Source organism: Topomyia yanbarensis, chromosome 3, assembly GCF_030247195.1.
Source record: "Topomyia yanbarensis strain Yona2022 chromosome 3, ASM3024719v1, whole genome shotgun sequence".
Lineage (NCBI taxonomy): Eukaryota > Metazoa > Arthropoda > Insecta > Diptera > Culicidae > Topomyia > Topomyia yanbarensis.
In genome coordinates, this window is record NC_080672.1 from 311,763,825 (window position 1) to 311,789,571 (window position 25,747).

Here is a 25,747-nt window from a genome sequence, read left to right on the forward strand (position 1 = left end):
GAAGTTAAGATTTTATTTTTCTTTTTTGTAAACTAGTGTAATTACAACAAGAAAAATGTCATCAAGATTTTGCTAAAACAGGTCTTAACTGTGAACGTATAGTACTACATATGTTTTAAACCATAAGATCTTTCATCTATTATACTACGTTCACAGTTCGAGTTAAAACGTGTTTTAACGCTATCGTGACGATTTTCTTGTTCCCTATTATTAAAACATGTTTTAACATTGTGGTGTGAACATAGTAAAACGTGCTTTGACGCTATCTTGATGACATTTTTCTTGTTTGCCAATTATTAGAACGTGTTTTAATTCTGTAGTGTGAACATAGTATTAGACCCCACATATAAAACTATCCATCTATCTATTAGACCGTTTGACTGTTAAAACTGATTTCAAATGTGCAACGCTCATTCTCTTTTTGTTTATTTTCCGTCGACATCTGAGTGCCAATTAGGCAATCCATGAGACGTTTCTGATCAGCTGATTATTTCTTGTTTACTTATTCTGACGTTACTCCGAGGGGTGCGACGTCCGACAATATCGTTGATTCGATCCAACATCAAACGAATCGGACTAACAAAGTTGTTTGTCGGACGAGTTTTTCTGTTCGCAGGAGTATACTTGTTGACAGAACCCACCGCTGAATTGTCAAACAAACGTCTAATAGATTGCCTAATCTCCGACGCCAGAGAGATTACTCCACCATCCCAACCAGGGTTGTTAACGTTGAATTCAACTTTACCGTCGATAACGATGAATTTTGCGCCATTACCGGCGTTGAATTTCACGTTAATATCATCGTCATCGTCAACACACTACATTAAATTTAACGTTAGCGTTATCGGAAATTTTTGAGTTAAATCTGTTTGAAGTGCGAGAAATTGTATAATCACATGTTTAATGAAGTTTAACTTTATATTTAGTAATATTTCTGTAAGAAGGTATATTTTAAATTGTATTTAAAGTACAGATTCTGAGGTTAGTTGCTGGAGCATTCAGTAGTCTTCTCCTTTCAAGTCCACATGCGAGGGAAATTGATCATGGAACCTTCGTACATCGGCCGGAGCTATCTTAAAACTGCCGGGGGCCTCTGGGCACTATTAAACTGAGACGGCCCTCATCATTGAACAGGTGTGAAAGAGCTCATTTCACAGAGACGATTATTTTAGCATAACATACTTGACGCAAGATTTCAAACATGAAACATATTATAATGGGAATTGAGAAGCTAACAAAATATTTGAAGGGTGGAAATATCTGTGTGAATTACTCTTATCTGTATCTGCATAATGTAATTAACATTAACCCTCTGCTGCCCAACCCCGCATTTTAGTGTAATACGGGAAAATAGAATATTTAAAACACGATTGTAAATTGTCACCACTATGAAAACCTCTTCACAACATTCACATTAATCATAAAAATACATTGTTTGCATTTTGAAATGACTATGTTGAATACATTCAACGTTGAAAGTTGAAAATTAGAGGAAAACGAGAAAAAAAATTATTTTGTGAATGGCAGTGTAATTTAGTCAAAAAAGTTTTTTGTTTTTAAATTTTTGGAGAATAAAAAATATTATTAAGTTACTAACTTAGTAATACTCCTCTGTGGCTGTGAAATTATGTTGCGGAAATAAAAGCTATTAGCAATAAAATCTTGACTCGTAAAATGGCCATGTTGGACACTTTTTAGAGTTTAATGAAAAATTCGTAGCTTTCGTGAGCTGGCAACATATTTTTCGGTTTTCTCATTACAAAAACGATCTACGATAGCTTTTTTAAGCAAAACAAAAACTTGGGCACCAGAGGGTTACCTCAAAAAATAATATTCTTGCATAACTATTCTATATATCATAAATCGCAAGAGGAATATCTAATGCATTTGTTTGGTAAAGTTGATTTGAAATTGCTTTCAGATATTTCGCAAATCTATAAATATCAACGGTACATTTAAATTCAAGGTCAATCGTGTACAAAAGATGAAATAGAAAATTTTAAATATTCAACTAGCATTACAGTGGAATGTTGTTCATGGTAAATTTATCATAACTCAAATATTCTCATAAACATATATAATTGGGAATCTTCTAAAGTTTCAATGAGGAGGCTGAATTTCAAAATATCAACCGTAATGTTCCTTTCATTCTAAAAATATCAAGCGAATATACCAGATGTTGGGTAATCTAGCTATATTTTCTTCAGTATGGTTATATCTTGAGATGTCCAGCAATAGCAATTGTAAAGAGGAACTTTTTCGGATCTTTACTAAAAAGTCTGCATAGCGAAAGTAATTCAGATGGATATGAACAAAAGTCTCACGAATTTAGAAATTCATTTTACCTGTGTATTCGGAATTAAATCTGGTTTTCACTGAAGTTAAGGTTTTGGCTACCAAATTAGGTTTGCTCTGCTTATCATGTTAAATAATTTTTCCTCCATGTGCAAAAATACCGTAAATATACATCTATTAATCATTGGCACCGATCAATAAGCGTTCAAAACAAATCAACGTAAAATTTTGGATAACGTTAACGTTACATTCATCGAAGTGTGTTGACGATGAACGATGAAATTAACGCCAAAATCATCGCTATTGATTTCAACGAAAAAATTATCTATTCAACGATATCGCGTTGGAACGATAACGTTGAATTTACCGCATTAACAACCCTGATCCCAACCCATCCCAAGATATCGGCCCATCAACACATAGACCGGGACCAACGGCACTCAACCACCGGTGCCGCTTATGGAACGCTCATTACTGATAACTCACGAAATAGATGTTAAAATACTTCAAATTTGATTTCAACTTTAAATTTACGTCAAAATAATAAATGTTCAATTTATTTGTTTTATTTCGATTATAGAGGTTTTAACCCTAGAGCCATTCGCCTCTATTTTGGGTTAGAGAATCTCTTTAGAAAAATCTCTAACCTCTATGTGCGGGGTTGGGAATCGTACCCAGGTGAGCTTCGTACAAAGTAATCGATTTACCAGTTACACTATGCCCGCCCCTTTAAAAAATAAATGTTTAATTTCTTTGATATCATGTGGAATTCAACTGATTGTTTAATCGACAATTCAAACTACATTTGACCAAAATTCTTCGAATTTTAACACATTACCAATGCAAATTTCCTCTCACTTCAGGTCGATGCCCAATTCTCGGTGGACCAGATGCGAGTGGTGTGTAAGTCCAACAACGACACCCACCTACGGCAGACACTGAAGAAAATACTGAAACCACGCATCGTTGGAACTGCCACCCACGATGAGGTTAAACGTTACATCGTCGACCAGTTGAAGCAGCTCCATTTCATAGTAGAGCTCGACGAGTTCAATGATAAAACACCACACTTTGGAAGATTGAAATTTTCCAACATTATAGGCAAGCTTAATCCAGCAGCGGATAAGTATCTCACTCTGGCATGCCACTACGACAGCAAATATTTCAGGGAGCATGCTTTCGTCGGTGCCGCAGATTCTGCAGTTCCGTGTGCAATGATGCTTAATTTGGCAAAGACCACTGAGTCAGCACTCAAACTGCTGCGAAACAACACTGATCTAAGCTTGATGTTGCTGTTTTTCGACGGAGAGGAAGCTTTTAGAAAGTGGTCCGCAACCGATTCGTTATACGGATCTCGTCACTTGGCTAACAAGTGGACTACAATGCCCTTCGTATCGAAAACTCTAGGAAAATCGATGCGGGAAATAGATAGGATTCAGTTGATGATACTGCTGGACCTGATCGGCGAAGAGAACCCAAAGTTTTATAGCTTTTTTGATAGCACCAGAAACCACCATCGAAGATTGAGCAATATAGAGTCATCGCTTCGTAAGAACAAACTTTTGCTGAAGGATCCCAAAAGTAATGGGATGTTCGTTGATAAAAGCACGTATAGCAGGATAGAGGATGATCACTTGCCATTCCTGAAACGGAGTAAGTTTTTCATATTAAAGAATGGAAAAAGTTCACAAGATTGCAGTTACAACACGGTAGATAATTCGTTCATGTAGGGTAGCGTGGTCGTAAAAACAGGATCCCTGCATCCTGAAATCATTTATATGGCATGCCACTGCACATTTTATTATTGAGTCAAAATTTCAAAAACGGGCAACCCAAATTAGGTTAAATTACAATTTCGATGGGAGATTTTTGTAGAGCTTAGCATTGCAAAATCAAACTTTTTTTTGCCATAATATTGACATTCGAAGTTTTTTTATTTTTAAATAATCACAACAGGCGACCTAATTGACCAATTTTAACGAACTAACAGAAATGAAATTGTCGTAAGACACAGATTGTTCGTGATCCAAAAAGTTCCTATTTTCCAGGTTTATAACAAAATGAAATAAAAAAGTGTTCTAGACCTCGTTTTTGGTTGGAAAAATTACAGATACTACTTTTAGTACCTAACAACATGCCGCCGAGAATAAAAACCACTCGCTATTTGTAACTAGGTTAGTCCATGCCTAACATCGCCGCGCACGAACCACGAATTGAAGACATACAGTTTGCGTTTGTTGGTAATATGCCATTGCGTTGAATTCAAATACATTGGCTGAATAAGAATAAATTTGTTTAAACTTTCAAAAAACATTCTTCCATAAATTGTAGCCTGCATTGTTTGCAACCGATGGATAAATATTTATAGGTCATCACTTTGATTTCAAAATTATAGGCTTTCATTATCGTTTGATATTGTGACAAAAGCTGCAACATACATGTTCGCCCATTCGGAGTCGCGGCAACGCAAGCTTCAATCCGTTGGTCGAACACGATACGACATACGGCTCTACAATAATTGCAACGTCGCACTTTGTTTCTGTTTTCAACAATACAACAAAAGTTGCTGTGCAATGTCGCAAAGATTAAGATTTAGCTATTGATGTTTGTATGTATGTGTGTGTGTTTTTATAGAAATGCTTTCAAAAGACTGACCTGTAGTGTTTTGAGCAACCCGGGCCAACTTGACAGATACATACATCTTATTATAAATTTAGTTGGAAGTCGTTGTTTTTCAAAACCGACACTTCCATCCTAAAATATTTTAATTTTCTTGTTGTGCAAAGTGTGTAGTAGGTGTAATTGGTGCTCTCCAGAAAAATAAATTAACATTTTGGCCAATGAAAGTAAATCAAAAAGCTTCACAATTCGTGAACCTAAGACAACTTGTTTCCAATTAATCAAATTCGTCTAAAATTCTAGTTTATTGGTGTGGGATATAAACTTGATATGTAGGGTAGCGTGACAAGAAAAAATGACCCCTATCGACCAACCCATGAATCGATTCCTAGTCCCACCAGGAGCAGAGCTTAAAAAAATTGTTATCCCTGCATGAACTTGAAAGAAAATGAAATTCAATTCATGCCCGCTGCCAGGGCCGGCGGAATGCGTGGGTAGTATGGGTAGTACTACCCACTCAAAAATTACCGAGGGGCGAATTACCCACTCGAAAATTTGGAACAATTCGCACAAAATTCTTGCGTTGGAAATCCTCGATGTAAAACAATTGCATATTTTTATTCAGATACAAATTTCTTTGCTTTACAATTTAAATTTATTGAGAATAATTAGGATTTGTTTGAAATTATTTATTATATTTATACTCATGGAAATACATTTTGACACATCTACATCTTAAAACAATGAGTTCAGATCGATAGACAAAAAATATTAATATACAATTTTATTCAGACTGTGGGATGCAGCTGGAAATATTTCTAAGTATAATATAAACAATTTGAAATTTTTTAACATGAATAATCATTAGATTGAAAATTGAAGCAAGGAGAAACAATTACTAGACAATCAGTAGACTTTGTATAGGGAAGGCAAAAGATTGTTGATCCCAACATCAGTAGCAGCGACCGTATCAGAGAACAATCAGAGAAAAATGACAAGGAAAAAAAGAAATTAAACTTGTAGCTTTGTGGCAAACGGAAGATCACTATCAGGACATCATGAACCGGATCGCCAACTGGCCTCCTTGGATCCGCTTGGAATTCTTGGGATCACATTTGCAGATAATTGTTAGTAAGTCAACCAAAAGATTAGATATAAATAAATTTGGAGGATAGCCAGAATATCTCGGACTAGAACCAGGCCGAAGGGATTCGTTTAACGCAGATCTGGCACCACACAACTAAAAAAATCGTGTAAATTTACGTCTCTTGACCATGACTATACGAGCATCAAAAATGCAATAGTTTTACATTTGATTTTAATTTAACATGTCGTTGAATTTTGCGAGTCACGTAATTTTACTCCACATATGGCGTCTGTTTAAAATGTGTAATTTTATGGCACTGCGCTTGGAAAGTACATCTTTTATGTAAAATTAAACAGAGCACGATTATATTTCGTCAATTACGGTTTGTTAGATTGTGGTATGTGTCGAAATACCTCAACGGTAAAATTTAGTTTTTTTTTTGTGTGGCGCACGATCAGACAACATGTTTAATGTCGCGATAGTCGTCACGCAGAGAACACTCTTTACGCCGGAGATGCGCATTCAACGTATGATCCGAGATGCCACCCGAAGGAAGTCACGACGTTCATCCATTCTTTATAACCAAGGTTGGTTGATGCCTTTGGGATTCCTAAACTTCCATTGTCCCATAAAATTTGCCAATTTTCGAGCGTTCTCTAACTCTAAATCTAACTGAAAAAATTGTTAAAGCTGTGCGATATTCTACAAATATTAATATTAATCTAATGCCTAAGTGTCCGCCTTCTCATTGCCATTCTAATCTAATGTCACTTTTCTTATTACCCGGAATAGATCAATGCGAATGAACTCAAACTAATATTTGTATCAGGCAATTTAGAACGATTCCAATATAAAGAATCTAGGATCGCCCATATTCTCTCCGGAAAAATTAGGAGTGCTTTCCATGATCCATCGATCGAAGCGCCTACTTGGAACTGTAACGATGTAGACATGGTCGTAGGTAAATATAAAACCATAAGTTTTGTGGGGAAAATGCTTAGTGCGAGTACCTTTTCTGTCAGATACATTTGTGTGTTTGAAGAACAATTATTACGTTTATATACATTATAATAATTTCATCGCAAAACGTCTATCATTTGAATGTGAATTTACGTGGAATGCTGTTGTCGCCGATAAAGAATTCTTAGTTCTGTGTATTCGGATCAAAGGTCGAATCGAGTACACGACGTAGGGTCCAGCTGCTAGACGAAATATTGTTTCTCTCGTTAATCCGTTGACGAGCCGGTGCCAATAACCGCGTTTTTCAGTTTGCATCATGTTTTTATTTGCGTTTCTAACGTCGCGTATATTCGGAAAAATTTGGGCGATCTGAAGTTCAAAAAGTCCTCATAGGACCTTTTCGCATATAATTCTGAGCACTCTCTGCCCACAACTGTGTGGGAAACCGTCCACGATTGTTCGCGCCAGGTATTCGTTTTGTCTGACCTTTAATCTCAGCATAGAAAAACAAGCCAGTTAAAACATTGCACACTGCCACCGGAGGAATTTTTCATTTTGATTCAATTGTTTCGGATATAGTGGACACGTAGCTCTTTGAATCAATGGGCACACTAATAAGGTAGAATACAACGATAAATATAACGCACTTGGCCGCGCTGGTAGGCATTCGTATCATTTCCACTATATTCAAGATGTTCATACTGAAATTGTTGCGAATATCATGGAGTAAGATAGATCGGTTATCAGCATGAAGCATGCCGTGGGAGTTGAAATCTTCTCGAACCAGTTGAGGTGCGATGTATATGGAAAGAATATCAATAAATCTTTGCCTGTGATTCGGATTTAACAAGCGACAACTTCAATACCTGGTACCGAGCAAAGGCTAATCCGATTGAAATAGTAGCACGTTTTGATCTCCAAAACGCTCCTGAATATTGTTTTCGGCCATGGCTAACATTAAGGAAGATCTACGTCTGAAGTAAACCTAGAAAAATAATATAACTGAAATATAGAGACACTTGAAGTTTTGGATGTCCCATATGGACTTTCCGAGACCAGGAGCCAATGTCTTGATCATCTCCGCATTTTACACATCGTGCCTTATTTCTACAAGGGGTTCTTCAGTTCATACCCCGGGTTACAAAAAGGCGAACAAGTAGACGAGCCCCGTTCAAAAGAACAAATTTTGGAAGAACAAATTTTGGAAGAACAAATCTGGCGAAAGGCTCGAAATGAGGCTGATGGAAAATAAGTTTTCTAATACTCCTCGATTTTTACTGAACACAACTGCTTGCATACCAGAATTTACACTGACTGAAGCACAGGGATCTGGAAGGAGCCACCCCTATTTCGCAATCAAGACTTTTCTCGGAGATTACACCATCATTCTCTACTTCCCGGGCAGGTACGCATACAAAATACTTTTTCGTACACGGTCGAGTGTTGTTTAGTTAGATCACGCGATTTTTCGATGACGTTAAATGGCTTGCCTTTGGTCCGGAAGTAGACCATCCGGGGGCAGTTGTATTAGATATAATTTGTATCGAAAATGAGACTTATTGGCATTATTTTTCCCATCGGAGAAATATTCAAATCGACCTCCACTAAGCCTGAATGGATGTCGGTCGCCAGAAAAAAGCTGACTCGGAATAGTGGTGGGGTATTTCGGTCGTAGTTAAATTGATTTTTTTTCTATCACGAACGTCAAAAGCAAGGTAGCGACTGCACAAAACATTAACAGTCCTTCCCGTCATGTACGGATAGCAAGACATATAGTTTAGATCCACGTATCCGATCCGAGAGTCCGGATCTAGACTCTTGTCTGGATCTAAGCACTAAATCTGGGCCTGGTTCAAGTCCTGACCTGGTAAGGGGAAAAGGGGATGGGCTGGATCCAGGGACTGGTCCATTACCGAGTATTGGTCCAGATTCGGGAACTTGTCCGGATCCGTAAACTGGTCCGAATCGGGAACTAGTCCAAATCCGGAAACTGATCCAGATCCGGGAGGTCCAAATTTGGGAACTGGTCCAGATCGGGAGTTGTGGAACCTAGGCCGGATCCGAAAACTGCCTAAATTTTTTTTTTCACTGTCCAAGTTACCCTAGTAATTCCGCCTATTTCTGCCCAAATTGGTGCAGATTCCGGCCTGAATTCGGGTAGAAATCCGCCAGAACTCAGGCTGGTTTGACTCGATACTAATACTATTATAGAAATCGACCGAATTATCCTTCCACCGTTTACTACCTTTGCGGTAATATGAGTTTAATGCCGCAATGCGCAATTGCGTGGTCTGTTACCAAAAAGGCAATAGAATCTTACCCAAAAGTTATAGAAACCTTCCCGTTGGATTTTGGGTGTAGTATTCAACAAACACATTTTCGCTGAGCCGTCGGACAAACAGCCCTGTTAACAAAGAATGTTTCCAAATAGCATAGCATAGCATGAACACCTGCACAAATCGTAGGGTGGAGTTGCAGAATTGAGCATATCTATTGTCATATCAGTTTTCGCCACGATCTGCAATGACGTAGACCCGCTTAATTCCACACACCTGGCTACGTCCTTACAAGCGTTTTTATTTTGATAATAGTCCGATCATCTATTTATTGAAAATCCTCGGAACCGAAACAGATTTCATAGATGACGGAGATATGAAAAGGCGAATCGAATGCATATAAACCTATATTGGAAGTTGTATCAATACTACTAAAATTACCAACGCAGCTCGCCTAAAAACAATATAATCAAAATAACATGGAAAGATCTCACCGGGAACTCCGTGGTGCCTTCACAAATTCCGGCGGAATGCTGGTACACGTGGTCGGCGACGTACTTCCGAACTGCCGTCTGGGCTTCACACCAGCACACAGAAGTAGTCCAAATGCCGGCAGATCAAACACAGCACCTAATATTCTCTTGATGGCATCACGTAGAAAACTGTCCTCCCGAGAACGCTGCAGCAAATGGTTCACTGATGATTCACTATCAAAATTGCGGCACCGTGGGTGAAAAACAAACTGTTTTTCCAATTAAAATGCACAGTAGAAAACTGATAGCGAAAAAAGCGTTCTACTCCAGAAAAGAGCTGGCCTACTTAACAAAGAATGTTTCCAAATAGCAACCAGATATTATCAGGGAATTTTCATTTTCACTTACACACGCCAAATCTGAACTATCGTCAGTACGAGGAAAAATCACCTTGAATCTTACTACCCACTCGGGAAAAAGATGTTCCGCCGGCCCTTCCCGCTGCGATGAATCGAATTTCCATACTAAATTTGCAAAAGGGCGAATAAGATTTGTAAACAAACTTTTATTTTGCTGGTTTCTCTTAATTTACTATAATTTCAAAGCAGAAAACAATTGAAATTACTTCTACGAAGGGTAAAAATTTACATTAACGCATATTTTTCATGAAATTCCACTCTGCAGCAGACTAGTGAGCGAATCAAGTTTGTTTACAAAAACCGATTTAATCCACCTAGCAGTGAGATGAGACATTTCTTACACATTCACACACTATTGGATTAGTTTGCAGAACTCACGAGAAGTAAGCACCCAACTAGAGGTGGGATGAAAACAGTTTCTAGTCATGCACGAATACTATCTCGAATAAACTGAATAAATTTTAGAAATCAACAAAACGACCGAAATAAAAAAGTAAAGCAAAAAATGAAACAATAGGTTTTTAAATTCATAAAATGAGTAGAAAAATTAATGTAAATCAAAATTATAATATACATTATATAAATTTATTATAATCAAATTAGATTAGGTTTCTAAATAAAAATTAAGATTATATTTAGAAATAGTTATAAGATTAATAGAATAAATTGACTCATACTAACAAATTGAATAAAATAAAACGAATGACTGAACATTAAATGCATAAAATTAAAGATATGAATAAAATGTATCTAATGAATCAATTGAATCAAATGAATTAAATGAATCAAATGAATCAAATGAATCAAATGAATCAAATGAATCGAATGAATCAAATGAATCAAATGAATCAATTGAATCAAATGAATCAAATGAATCAAATGAATCAAATGAATCAAATGAATCAAATGAAACAAATTAATCAAATGAATCAAATGATTTAAATGAATCAAATGATTCAAATGAATCAAATGAATTAAATGAATCGAATGAATAAAATGAATCAAATGAATCAAATGAATCATATGAATCAAATGAATCAAATGAATTAAATGAATCAAATGAATCAAATGAATCAAATGAATCAAATGAATCAAATGAATCAAATGAATCGAATGAATCAAATGAATCAAATGAATCAAATGAATCAAATGAAACAAATGAAACAAATGAATCAAATGAATCAAATGATTTAAATGAATCAAATGAATCAAATGATTCAAATGATTCAAATGATTCAAATGAATCAAATGAATCAAATGAATCAAATGAATCAAATGAATCAAATGAATCAAATGAATCAAATGAATCAAATGAATCAAATGAATCAAATGAATCAAATGAATCAAATGAATCAAATGAATCAAATGAATCAAATGAATCAAATGAATCAAATGAATCAAATGAATCAAATGAATCAAATGAATCAAATGAATCAAATGAATCAAATGAATCAAATGAATCAAATGAATCAAATGAATCAAATGAATCAAATGAATCAAATGAATCAAATGAATCAAATGAATCAAATAAATCTAATGAATCAAACGAATCAAATGAATCAAATGAATCCAATGAATCAAATGAATCAAATGAATCAAATGAATCAAATGAATCAAATGAATCAAATGAATCAAATGAATCAAATGAATCAAATGAATCAAATGAATCAAATGAATTAAATGAATCACATGAATCAAATAAATCAAATAAATCAAATAAATCAAATGAATTAAGTGAATCAAATTGATTTAATTCATCCAGTGAAAACAATGAATCAAATTAATGAAATGGATCAAATGAATAAAAAGAATGGATGAGCAAAATGAATAAAGTAAAAAATAAATGAAATGCATAAATAAAACAAACGAATCAAATAAACAAAATGAGCTGAAGTGATAAAATGAATAAAAAGAAGAAAATGAGCAGAATTTAATGCATTGATTAAGATGAAAAATTGAACAATGGTAAAAGGTTATAAATTAATATAAAGAAATAAATTGAATCAAATAAATTATTTGGATGGAATGATTAAAACTGAAAAAGTAGTCAGATTATTAAAATGAAGAAACTGAACAAAATGAATAAACTGGAAAAAATGAATAAAATGCATACAATGAAAACAATGAATAAAATAAGTTAAATGAATGATATGAGTAAAATGCACAAAAAGAGTAAACTGATCAGAGTGAATCCAAAGAATGAAACGAATAAAATAAGTAAAATGAACGCAGATGAACAAAACGAATAAAAAGATGCGGAATGAAATAATTAATTGAAAAGAAATGGTCATATATTTGAAGCTAAAAATATTTTTGAATAAAAAAATGAATAAACCGGGTTGTACGAATTTGAGAACCATTGCATCAGAAAGTTTTGAAATGTTTTTGAAAATCTCATCTTCTGAAAAAAGGCTAATAAATATGCAATGGACTTTCTAGAGCTTCCATCTTTTTCTGGTTTTATTCTTATGTTTTCATGCTTTTTTACTTGACGACTTCGTTTTAAGAATATCTGGTTTTTCTACTTTATTGTTGGACCTTAATTAGTTTTCAGGAACCTGGAACGTTCAATTTGCTTTGGAATTCGAAGTTTACTTTTTGGTCACATATTCCCGAAAAAAATATTTATGTACAGAATAGAATTTACAGATCCAGTATTTTAACGCGCAATTAAATATAGTAAAGTGAGACAAGGTCACATGTGCTTTCAAGTCCCTTGAACAGAGAACGACCGGGAGAATGCGATTCGTAAATGAGACAGGTAGATATTTCAAAGTTTTTATTTGCATTGAAGTAAATATTGTGAAATGTCTAGGTTATGTCGATAGTACAAAAGCCGTGCATTCAGTTGATTGCAGACTGCTTTCCATTCATCCTTATAGCTTTCATATTGTTTCGTTCAAAATTCACGTGCAGGAAATATGGATCAAAAAGTCCTATGCAGACCAATACTGTGAAAAAGAAATGGTTCAAACTACTCAGTAAGTTAGAAGACACATTGTAGTTGCATCCCCATCGAGAGTGGGTACTTTGGGAGACTTCTTTTCCTGGATCTAATTTGTGGATATTTTTGGTCCGTTCCGTTATTTTTCATGAAAGTTCGTACCAATACAACGAATGTGCAGCTGATACAACTCATGGTTCATTCGCCTGCGCCACGTTCCATCTTCCATCTGCACGCCACCATAGATGGTACGCAAAACCTTTCGTTCGAAAACTCCAAGGGCGCGTTGGTCCTCCACGAGCATAGTCCAGGTCTCGTGGCCGTAGAGGACTACCGATCTAATCAGCGTCTTGTAGATAATCAACTTCGTGCGCCGGCGAATTTTGTTCGACCGGAGCGTCCTCCGGAGTCCAAAGTAGGCACGATTTCCCGCCAAGATCCGTCTCTGAATTTCTCTGCTGTTATCATTGTCGTCGGTTACCAGTGAATACATGAATTCGTCGACCATCTCGATTTCCTCACCGTCAATTCGAACTCGGGTGGGAGGTTCACATTGTCGTCTTTAGAACCTCCCATGTATTTTGTCTTCGAAACGTTGGTGGCAAGTCCAATCCTTCTGGCTTCAGCTTTCAGTCTTTGAACATATATTTCATTCAAAATTCAATAGAGATACGAATAGTTTAAATATTTCACGTGGAATGTCTCTTTTGAAAATTTTCATCGTCAAACTTTCATATTACCCAGTTAAGCCAAATATTTTTCTGATATAGCCATGAATTTCCTTAATTATAGTGTAGATACCGGCTTTGAATAGAATTGAATTAAAGTTGAGTTGATGTAGCAGCAGACAAGACATAGTTTTGTTTTCTCAAACCTTCGCAATTACAATTAATAAATATTTCAGATTGGCAGAAGATCTTATCACACAACTTAGAAATGGATACAGAAATAGTTAGATAGATGCGATAGAAGAGAGACAGAGAGCAAGAGAGAGAGAGAGAGAGAGAGAGAGAGAGAGAGAGAGAGAGAAGAGAGAGAGAGAGAGAGAGAGAGAGAGAGAGAGAGAGAGAGAGAGATTGAGGAGGGGGGGGGGGGCGTGTGAAGAATGGCTAATGATGGTTAATGCAGTGACATTATTTTTATAGGTATATTATTTTGATATATTGATTCTTACATTCTTATCATAAATAATGTAAGTAGTAATTTTTGCGCCATAACCAGTATAACCTAAATCATGCAAAAGAGATAAATTTTCGCTAGAGTTTTGGGCTTCAAACATACAGTTGCTTTCGGTGACGCCACAAGTATAATTATATTAGAAATCTTTTATCTCACTACTAGGTGAATTGATTGTTGATCTGTGTATTGATATATCATCCAACAATTACCTCATGATTGAACGCAATGCCTAATCCAAGGAATAAATATTAGAACTCACTGTTTCTTTATCAACACATTATTTTGTCTTTGAAGTGAACTTATATATTGATTTTTGAGAAATAGTTAATTTATTATGAAGGTAATTCACAAAATGTTCTCAACATCGAATTCCTTGAATCACGTAGATGTGTTTTCATACCCCGATATTCAAAATCGGTTTAATTTTGCCCCTAAAACACCAGTAAAGCAATACTCTGTATGAAACAATCTCATTTTTAGTTAGGGGAAATTGGTAAGCGTGGACTAAAACTACAAAATGTTCAATATCTCCGCTGCTCGTGCACGGATTTAGACAATCTATAGCTTGTTAGAAAGGTATTTTTACAAGCTTTCTATTTATATGCAGTTTGTGGGACGAAATTGTATGGTTTGAAAGTTATTTGCAAAAAAACTGCCGTGTTTTGATAAAATCGCCCATATCTCAGAAAGTAAACAACATATCGAAAATCAAAAATAATAGTGTCAAATGGCAACGTTAGGCCTTTCATTTGAAACTAATTTCATTAAGATCGGTTCAGCCATTGCTGAGATAATTACATGACATTTTGTACATACATACATACACACATACACACACACACACACACATACAGACATTGTCTCAATTTGTCGAGCTGAGTCGATTGGTATATGAGACTCGGCCCTCCGGGCCTCGGAAAAAGTTTTCAAAGTTTGAGCGAATCCTATACATTTCTTTTGTAAGAAATGTAAAAACAATTTCGCCCTTTCGACGAATTAATATTGATTTTTGGTTCGTTTCCCTCGTCATTCGTTCTCCCGACGCACCGCATTCAGGTACGGACATGTTCGGTTTAAGAAACAAACTGAATTTTGTTACACTGGTGCGTTGCGGCTTCGCCTCATCAGAAACCGACACTAACATTATGTCGGAATAGATTGGCGCCGGCTTGACGCAAATCCCTTAAAACTAAAGGGCGATTCAGACGATACATCAGCTTCCGTCAACGGAACGTCACCGTTCTGTCAGGATAAGTTTAATACTTTTCTCTTGTGCCCGTTCACACGTGCCGAACGTCAAAACATTCCGTGCCGTTGATGTTGTGTGTGAATGCCTCCATTTAACTGCATTTAACTTATCCTGACCACCGTTCCTTTGACGTCGACGGAAGCTGATGTATCGTCTGAATCGGTCCTTAAAACACACTTTGTGTTTCAATCGAACGACTGATCAAACGTGATGTCCCGTCCGAGCAGAAGTTCTTTTTATGCCGATGAGACACAGTGAAGCCGAAACTTGTCTTGGCTTAGTTAGTGTCGGTTTCTGATGAGGCGAAGCCGAAACGCACCCGTGGAGGATTTGTGCCCTTCAAGTGCAAAGACTGGTTCCACAAAAAAAAAAATTTCGCCCTTGTGAGAAATTTTGGTGTTTACCCAATTTTCCTCCTTAGGGTGAAATATAGCATAGTAAACTGAATTTTGTTTCTATGGTAGCTCTGAGGGGAATTATTGAGCAAAAGTGCCTCAGATATAGGTTACGCAGTTCACTTATGCTTGAAAATGTAGAAGATGCTAACTTCTACCATTAAATTGTCCACATAATAACAAATGAATGCTTTGGTTGGTGAATGAATTTATATTTCCTCTGCAGTCAAGCATTCGAAGTTATGTAAGGTATGCGAACTAGGCTGGATGGAACTACCCAAATCAGTCTTGGATATCACATACATTTGGAGCAGCATCAGATGTTGCTTTAAGCCGTTCTCAACTCCTATTCGGCAGTTTTCACGCCGCCACCCGCGTTAGGCTTGGTAAGGCCAAACTGGTGTCGAAGGTGGTCAATTGAGGTTGTCTGACGTATTCTTGATGGTCACATCATTAGCGTTTCTGCACTAGAATTGACAGACAGCCTTAGTTGATTATAAAATTAGGGACTTATATTTAATGTGGTAAATAATGTTTTTTTCGCATCAGATATTCGAGCCTGTAGAACTCCTTGAACGTCTGACATACGAGTTCCGACGGAAATTGAGGATCCGATAGAGATCCCATCTATGAGACGGTCGAACGACGGCTTCGATATGCCGGAAGAGATTAGCAGCGGCAAGCGAGTTTAACATGAGAGAATGAAACTACCATTGAAATGAAATCTGTAAGTAGAACTAACAAAATTATTAATCTCAGGAAATGTACGAGATGGCGCTGGGCCTGTGGCCTTCGACTGGCATGGTCCATTCTCATTGATTCGGATGTCTTCTTGGCTGGTTGGTAGATATGTGCTCCTACTTGCAAGTTGATCAATTCGCTTGGGTGAGGAACATGTGGATCCTACTAGTTGTCGACTCTTTTGATCAAGGGTATGAGGCTAGTTCAGGAAAGGAATACAGGACTGGCACCTAAGAGATAGTTAATTATTCAGGACTTGTTATTATGATTATTAAACTTTCGATCAAACACACCGGCTCTCAGAAATGATGAGCAACCCTTTCGAGTCGGTGTGGTCTATTCGAGTCGAACCAGGCGGACATTCGGTTCGTGCAAACTTTATGGGGAATAGTGGATAAATATTTCTTATGTCTTTATGGGCAGAGATTATTTTTACGAAATCCTAAAATACCTAAAATTGAGGGTTTGCCTGATCCATAACGTAATGAATACGTATATTGACTAGAGCAGGGGTAATCGAATTATGTATGTTTAACGTTTCAATTAATAGTCGATTGTCCGCTTCGGACCTAGGAGACAAAATGGAGATTAGGAAGAACCCCAAGAATTAACCCCAAGGCGATGGTAGGATGATTTTCCATAGGATGACAGACTAGATGACATGACGTTACACGCTCTAAACTTGTGCCAAATAGTTTGTAGTTATATATGAATGTAAGGCCGTATGTATGCCTGTATGCATGGATGTGTGTGGGAACAATGTATCCCTGAGCAACATGGAAGGACAACCTCTGAGCCGCCAATACGCTCATGGGAAGCTAGGTGCGCGGTCGTCAGGCCCGTAGCCAGGAGTTTATTTCGGGAGGGGCTTAAAAAATTATTGTATAAAGCTTTTTTTTAATTTCGATTATAGAGGTTTTAACCTTGTGGTTATTCGCCTCTTTTTGGGTTAAAAAAATTTCTTTAGAAAAATTTCTAACCCCATATGTGCGGGATTGATGAACGAACCGTGATGAGCTGCGTACAAGGCAATTGATTTACCAACTACGCTTTACCCGCCCCTGCATAAAGCTTTTAGTTCTAATTACTTCATATTGTCACTAGAAACAAAAACGAAAAGCCAAATCTAAGACAATCCATGTTCTTTGTCACAAGAAAGACTGTAGTACATTATTGATGTTAAATTTGATTTTTATTATTTATTTTTATTTACAAATTACAATTTACTCTCGTTGCAACAATGGATATTCTAGAGTTCTCAGTATTTATGCGCTAACCGAATATGACAATCCTTGACGGTGCTGGAAAACGCAAGGTGTTCTAAGCTACACGTTTAAAAGGTGTAGAAGACGCTAAATCGAAATGAGTAGAAAAATATCCATAAAATGTTCGATCGAAGAGAATGTCGAAATTTGCACAAAATCTTCTGATTTAGCAAACGAATTGTAGATGGTTCAACTTCTATTTTCTTGATCTGGCGTCCTGTAACTATTACCAGTTCTAATGCATATGCATTAGATGCTAACATAATTTTTTGACATACCCCAGTTAGGAAGGAGGATCTTTGGTGATCAATAGGATCAAAATATATGGGTCATTCCGCGTCTGATTTACAATCAAAATTTGAATTCCTTCCAATTTTTTTTTTCTTACATTCATTACCTAAAATAATTGACACGTATCTTTTATTTTGGCTGAATATGATTTTTTTTTTTCAAGTTATTAGTTTTTGAACTTTTGAAGTTTATAACATTGATCATTTTTCAATCACTTATAACTCGGAAACGATTCGATATATGAAAAAAATTAAATAAAAAGTTGTGTACTCAATGAGCTTACTGAAAAAAAAAATGCAATTTCTTTATGAAATTTGTAATTGTTTGAAACAAATTTAATTTTTTTTAAGTTGGACCAATTTTTTTACTTATTATTTTCTTTAAATATTAAGAATCATGTTAAAATAATTGTGCAAAAATTTGGGAGTGGATATCAAAATACTTTGCGAGATATTACAATTATAAACTTAAAACAAGGCAATTTTACACCAAACGCCTAGTGATAGGCCTATTGTAATTGAAATATCTCGTAAAATACTTCGAATTTCTTTCTGAAATTTGTACACAATCTTCTCGATATAATTATAAACTATTTGAAAAAGCTAAAAAGATTTTTTTGGCTCTACCCTGAAAAAAATTATTATTTGTTACTAATATTTGCATAATACATAAATTTTTTAACAAAAACAAATATTACAAAAAAAAATCCGCCGAAATCTTTCGAAAACGCAGCTTTTATTATTTAATGCTTTTTTCCAGAAATCTTATAGTTTCTCAGTTATCAGGGAATGAAAAATGTCCAATTCTATTAAATTTATAAAACTTTAAAAAATCACTATATTATTAAAAGTCGATATTTGTATGTATATGATTTATGGACTCCCAAACGGCTTAACCAATTGCCGTAAAAATTTATGCATAGTAGGAATTTGTTATGGAGCGTGTTTGTGTGCTATTGGTGGGGATTATCTGCCTACAAGATGGCGCTTCGGAACAAATTGTGTTTTCCTCCTATTTCGTTGAAAGTCGCATCAAAAAAAAAAATCAAATTCAGCCTAAGTAAAAAAATCGTGTCTATAATTTTCAGCTAAAGAATGCAAAAAGACTGGAGGGAACTAAAATTATAGTTGTAAATCGTGGAATGACTCGCATTCTGCAAATTGAAGACTTTTTTTGGGGGTATTCTAATGTTAAAAGCATATATTTTTTTAAAGTCCCCCGAAATCAAATTTATTTTGATTACATAACTATATTAAGAAGATTATGTGAAAATTTCAGAATGGAACTCGAAGTGTTTTACGAGATATTTCAGTTATAACAGGCCTTTCACTGGGCGTTTAGTGTAAAATTGCCTTGTTTTATGTTTATAATTGTAATATCTCGCAAAGAATTCCACTGCCAAATTTTTACACAATCTTTTTAACATAATTTTAATACTTAAAGAAAATAATAAATAAAAAATTTGGTCCAACCTTAAAAAAATTCAATTTGTTTCAAGTAATTGCAAATTTCATAAGTTATATAACAAAAAAATTGTGATTTAATTTGGTAAGCTTATTTGAAAACGCAATTTTTTTTATTTAATATTTTTTTCATATATCGAGTCGTTTCCGAGTTAGAGATTGAAAAATCTTCAATTTTATAGACTTCAAAAGTTCAAAAGCGAATAACTTGAAAAAAATATAATATTAAGCCAAACCAAAAAATACGCGTCAATTATTTTTAGCTAAAGAATGTAAGAAAACATTTTGGAAGAAATAGAAATTTTGGTTGTAAAACTTACGTGGAATGACTTATGTATTTCAATGATTTAATCAACTAAAGGTAACTGCCCGGAATTTAATCTATTCAAGAAAATTGTCCACAAATCGAATGAAAATCACTTAACACAGTTACTACTATCATCTAATTTACGTAAAATTTTACTAAATGCTTCATTGCTGACAACATAACTAGAAACTATAAATGTGAACAAGCTCAATAATTTCAGCATCTTTTAATTTCGATACATAGAAGGGAATACATCGCACTTACTTCCCCTCGATTTCAATTTATTGATTCCTTTTTGCTTTTTTTCTCCGTGATGTCTTATCATCTTATTCCATAAAGACCAAAAATAAAACGAAAGACTGTAATATAATGAAAACATGAAATCGAAACAATAATCCCACCTTATTGACTTATAGACTCAACTAGTTACAACATTTTAGTCGCTCTCCGTGATAACCTACTGATGTCTGATCAATCTATCGACACGTCGTTTTCAAACTTACATAGGCATTAATTATAAACCATCGAAAGCGACTAAAATGCTGGTGGTGGTTGCAACATTTAGTTTATTATGGTTGATTGACTAATATGTGGTTTAGCATCAATTGATCAATTGACATCCGAAGGAAAGTAAGTCACGTCAGTTAGTCCTACCGCTACTGTGTACGTTCATATAAACAAAATTAGTAATATACGATTCGTGGGTTGATGAACACCTCAGGAAAACCGCTGGTTTACCACTTTTTGGCTTGTTTACTTTTTCACGTTTTTCTTGCTTATTGTTAGATTTTCCAGACTAACAGTGTTTCAATACGGCCAGCATTCCTCACATAAAATGAAATTGAGTGTCAATAGAAATACTATTGCATTAAAATGATGCGAAAATAAAAAAAACTGTCGTCTCGGCTACAACTATGTTATCAGCTAATTGAAATGTTTTTGTTTAGCACGCTTGAGTGAGATGCCTGACGTTTATATTAAGCGTACAGTGCTCTAATCTATTACAAAAATCCAATTTGCGTATGATTTAACTAACTTTCTTTATTCAGGCCAATATCTAGCATAAAATGAGTTTTGTTAGATGCCATTACTAGCGATAAATGTAAATTTTGGGACAGTTTTTATACTCAGTTTTCTATGAAACTCCCAATTTTTTATTATATAATTCGTTTATTTGAGTCGGTGCAATGCGTTAGCTAAATGAAGCCTTGAGCCTTTAACATATTTCCACGATGTAAACAATGAAAATGATAAAACGCTAATGGTTGTCCAACAGATCTCGTGCGATTGACCTGTTTACTGACTGAGAAATATTTTTCATAACCAACCGCGTCTTGGTGGTCGTTCATATCTATCATGTACACTTCCGTATTATTATCGTGGTAACTGCCATGTCCACTGTTAATTTTGAGATACTAGACGCAGTTTTTGCCGTCAATATTATATGAACAGCAGCCACAAATTTGGCAATTGTTTGTTTTTCAGGTAATCGTATTGGAGACTATGGATGTGCAAAGATGTAACGTGTATAATGATACTATCGCATTGCGTTTTGTACATGCAGGGTCAGCTAGGACGAAATCCTAGCTGACCCTGCCCGTCTAATTCCTAGATGTGTCCTTTATAATAAATTCCATTTTTTCCAAATGTGACAGGAATCTTTTAATGGCCACGGTTCAAATAAGTTAAGTTTGTTTATTGGGGCTTTAACCTCCTGGTCGTTCGCCCGCGGTTCAAGTAAGTGGTATCAGATCTTGTAGCCGAACATTGATTTTCTCATCATCCATATATATGAGAATCAACCACGTGTTACAAGTTGCAAAATGACTGGTTTCGCCTGGGTTTATTTGTTCAATAACATAAGTACTGAATGCCTGACAAGGTAGAACTCGTTAAAGGCGAAGTTCGTAAGCATAACCTCTATTTTCACCTTCAGCAAATATTTCCCATCATGAAATTCGGTTATACAAAAATTCCGGAAGTCAATAGCCTCCACGTTTGGCTGGAGCACCACTTCTTGCTTCTGCGATTCAATCATCCGACGGATCACCCCAGCAAGAATTAAAGTAACAGTTTCTTTTGTTCTTCCGACGAGTCACACAATATGAAAGGAAGTGTGTTATCAGACTCGGCATACTGAGTAGATATCGTGACCGATGTCTTCGGTGGCTCGAAATAGTAATCTTCCTCACCATTCTCCCATTAATTTGTTGAAACCAAACAAGATACAATTTTTTTACGAGTTACCGAAAAACATGTTGCTTCTTAAATTTATTTTTGAAAAATTTCGGGGGGGGCTTTAGCCCCCTAGCCCCCCCTCTGGCTACGTGCCTGGCGGTCGTAGGTGTGACCATAAAGCACTGCACACACTGTCAAGTGCAACGGTGAGACGGTAGGTGTACAGTTAATGCACATAGGTTGCAGAAATAGGTTGTTGAGACAGCCCGATTGCACACTGATAAATAACAATAAGATTTATGAGAAATTTGAATGCTTTATATTGCTAAGTTGAACCTATAATTATAACTCATATCTCCAACACATTTGTTTCTTTTCTAGGCATTCCAATTCTACACCTAATTCCAGTTCCATTCCCAAAGCATTGGCACAAACCAGAGGATAATGAGGAAAACTTGAGTTTGAAGACTATCGGTAACATCAACATGATTCTACGAGTGTTCATGCTAGAGCACTTAACATACTGTAATAGTAAATATGGCCGATCTCCCAGCACGTGTTTAAACTAAGCACACTACACCACCTATAGAAAAATCATCCTCGGTGATGCTCGATAACATGAAAGGTGCTACTGTGAAAATTGCACGCCGCTTGAAACCATTGAAGCGAAACCTAAAGATTTTCGATTGAAATTGTCCCAAGCAGTCAAATGGTTTATTTGAAATCTTCATTAGATGCTCGACACCATACGATTAATGCATTTAAATTCGGCAGAGCAAATATGTATACAAACAGAAGCTTTATATTTATACTCTTATAATAAAAGTTTATTGTGATTGTTTATGTGTACTATTTGACAAATGATAAGCACGGTTTTAATAAAGTCTTTGCCTACAAACAAACAATGCAAGTCACATACAGGCCCGTAGCCAGGATTTTGTTTCAAGAGGGGCTAAAAGTACGCAATTTTTAAAATGATTACGATTAGAGATGACCGAACAAGCTGCAAACTAAAATGAGGCACAGGAGACAACAAATCGAATTGTCATTACAAAAGTTCGTGTTCTCTCCAATTCGATGTACATCGCGATCGATTTGTGCAAAAATTAACTTCAGTTTTATTCGTGAACAAGTATATTTTCCTTATAGTTCCTTATAGTACATTTTTGGTGTAGATCCGGTCTGATCGGCATTTCTGCCCTAAGCCAAAAATGCGTGCCCCCTCAACCCAAATTTTAAACTAGGACGAATTAGCGCATGGGCGCCATTTAAACACCTTTTTCAATATAAAGAATGTCATTTGGTATTATTTGGTATCATTATTATCATTGGTTCTTTCATTCTTACCTTTCCGTTTCCTTAATTTACCTTTACGCTAATATTTACCGCCTATTTTTTATCATCATTCCTTGTTCTTTTGAGAGTGTGGATGCTATTTTAGATTTTAGATTTCACCTTCTTTCTCTGTAAGGTACGAATGGATTAGCACATTTGATATTGGGCCCTATTCTCACAGTCACGTCACCTAGTGACTAGAACAAAATTTACTCTAGTCACTAGGTGACGTGACTGCGAGAATAGGGCCCATTACCTTAATCACCGGTTATGTCGGCGTTCTCTGCCTGTCATGGGTCAGTTGGTACTTTCCCTTCGTTCTTTCTTCTTAGTCCTTTTTTGTTAGTAAGCTCATTGTGTCCAAGATTTCATGGGTTATTTTTTCTTATCCTTTGTACTCTACCCTTTTTTGTTTGTTTCAGTGCATTCAGGAGTCTCCGGCGTTAGTGCACTTGTATATTTCTTTTCCTTTGTTTTTGCTTATATTCATGTGTGCACATATGTATGTGTTTCTTAGCTTCATTAAATGTTTCCGAATCTCCCAGGATAAGAGATATCAGCAGATCTTTCTTACTTAGCCTTCCGGTGGGTGCGTTGAATTGTGCGACATTAACAAGCAGTAAATAATAGATATTTTTAGAGCTTATTTCTCAGCATTGTGGAATCGAGTAATCGAATGTTGCTTGAGGTGCCAGTATTATGTGTACATATGGTTGTAGATTCTCGATCAGCGATATACTGAGAGCTATCATCTTATTGTTCACTCTTGATAATCCTATGCATGAGTTTTTGCACATCATTAAGTTTTAGTAAATCTTGTCCGCTACAGAAAGGAAAAAGGTGAGTGTTACGAATAAATAAATTTATGTTGGCCACTCAGAATGGTTCAACGGACATGAAACAGGAACATGGTTAGTCATATTTTGTGATAAATACACTGCGTTTAAATATATTATGGGCCCTATTCTCACCGTCACCTCACCTCCCCTCACTTGAGTCACCGTCACCTCACTTACCAGTCACCTCACCCACGAGGAAGTATTCCGAGACTCACTTTAGGTGAGGTGACTGTTGGGTGACCGTCGTCACCCAGGTGACTCTCAGAATCGCAATTTTTTAAGTCACCTCACGGAAATTGTTAAGTGACTGCTAGCATCACTCAATCACTGCCCCGCATATTTCGAAAGTTCATTGTGTCGATTGATTGATTGGTAGGCATTTTGAAATCCAAGATGGCGGCTTCCGGGAACCATAAAACACGTAAAACCACCATCAATATGGGTGTCATTTGAAAGGTATTGATTAGTGGAATGCGAAAATCGACGATTGGCGCCATTTTGAAATCCAAGATGGCGGCTTCCGGGAACCATAACACTTAAAACCACCATCAATATGGGTGTCATTTGAAAGGTATTGATTAGTAGAATGCGAAAATTGACGATTGGCGCCATTTTGAAATGCAAGATGGCGGCTTCCGGGAACCATACAACACCTAAAACCGCCATCAATATGGGTGTCATTTGAAAGGTATTGAATAGTGGAATGCGAAAATTGACGATTGGCGCCATTTTGAAATCCAAGATGGCGGCTTCCGAGAACCATAAAACACTTAAAACCACCATCAATATGGGTGTCATTTGAAAGGTATTGGTTAGTAGAATGCGAAAATTGACGATTGGCGCCATTTTGAAATCCAAGATGGCGGCTTCCGGGAACCATAAAACACTTAAAACCGCCATCAATATGGGTGCCATTTGAAAGGTATTGAATAGTGGAATGCGAAAATTGACGATTGGCGTCATTTTGAAATCCAAGATGGCGGCTTCCGGGAACCATAAAACACTTAAAACCACCATCAATATGGGTGTCATTTGAAAGGTATTGATTAGTAGAATGCGAAAATTGACGATTGGCGCCATTTTGAAATGCAATATGGCGGCTTCCGGGAACCATAAAACACTTAAAACCGCCATCAATATGGGTGCCATTTGAAAGGTATTGAATAGTGGAATGCGAAAATTGACGATTGGCGTCATTTTGAAATCCAAGATGGCGGCTTCCGGGAACCATAAAACACTTAAAACCACCATCAATATGGGTGTCATTAGTAGAATGCGAAAATTGACGATTGGCGCCATTTTGAAATCCAAGATGGCGGCTTCCGGGAACCATAAAACACTTAAAACCACCATCAATATGGGTGTCATTTGAAAGGTATTGAATAGTGGAATGAAAAATTGACGCTTGGCACCATTTTGAAATCCAAAATGG

General features: G+C 36.0%; 1 protein-coding gene across 1 annotated transcript in view; it reads left to right on the top strand.

Annotated features, from left to right (window-relative positions):
- Positions 1-22,984, top strand: part of LOC131690584 (glutaminyl-peptide cyclotransferase-like) — a 39,317-nt gene extending 16,333 nt beyond the window's left edge. Inside the window, exons 2-3 of the mRNA XM_058976479.1 lie at positions 3,159-3,948; positions 22,523-22,984. Of these exons, the coding sequence (XP_058832462.1) occupies positions 3,159-3,948; positions 22,523-22,710 (978 nt within the window). The 3' untranslated portion in view covers positions 22,711-22,984. The remainder of the gene's footprint in view (positions 1-3,158; positions 3,949-22,522) is intronic.
- The last annotated feature ends 2,763 nt before the right edge of the window (positions 22,985-25,747 follow it).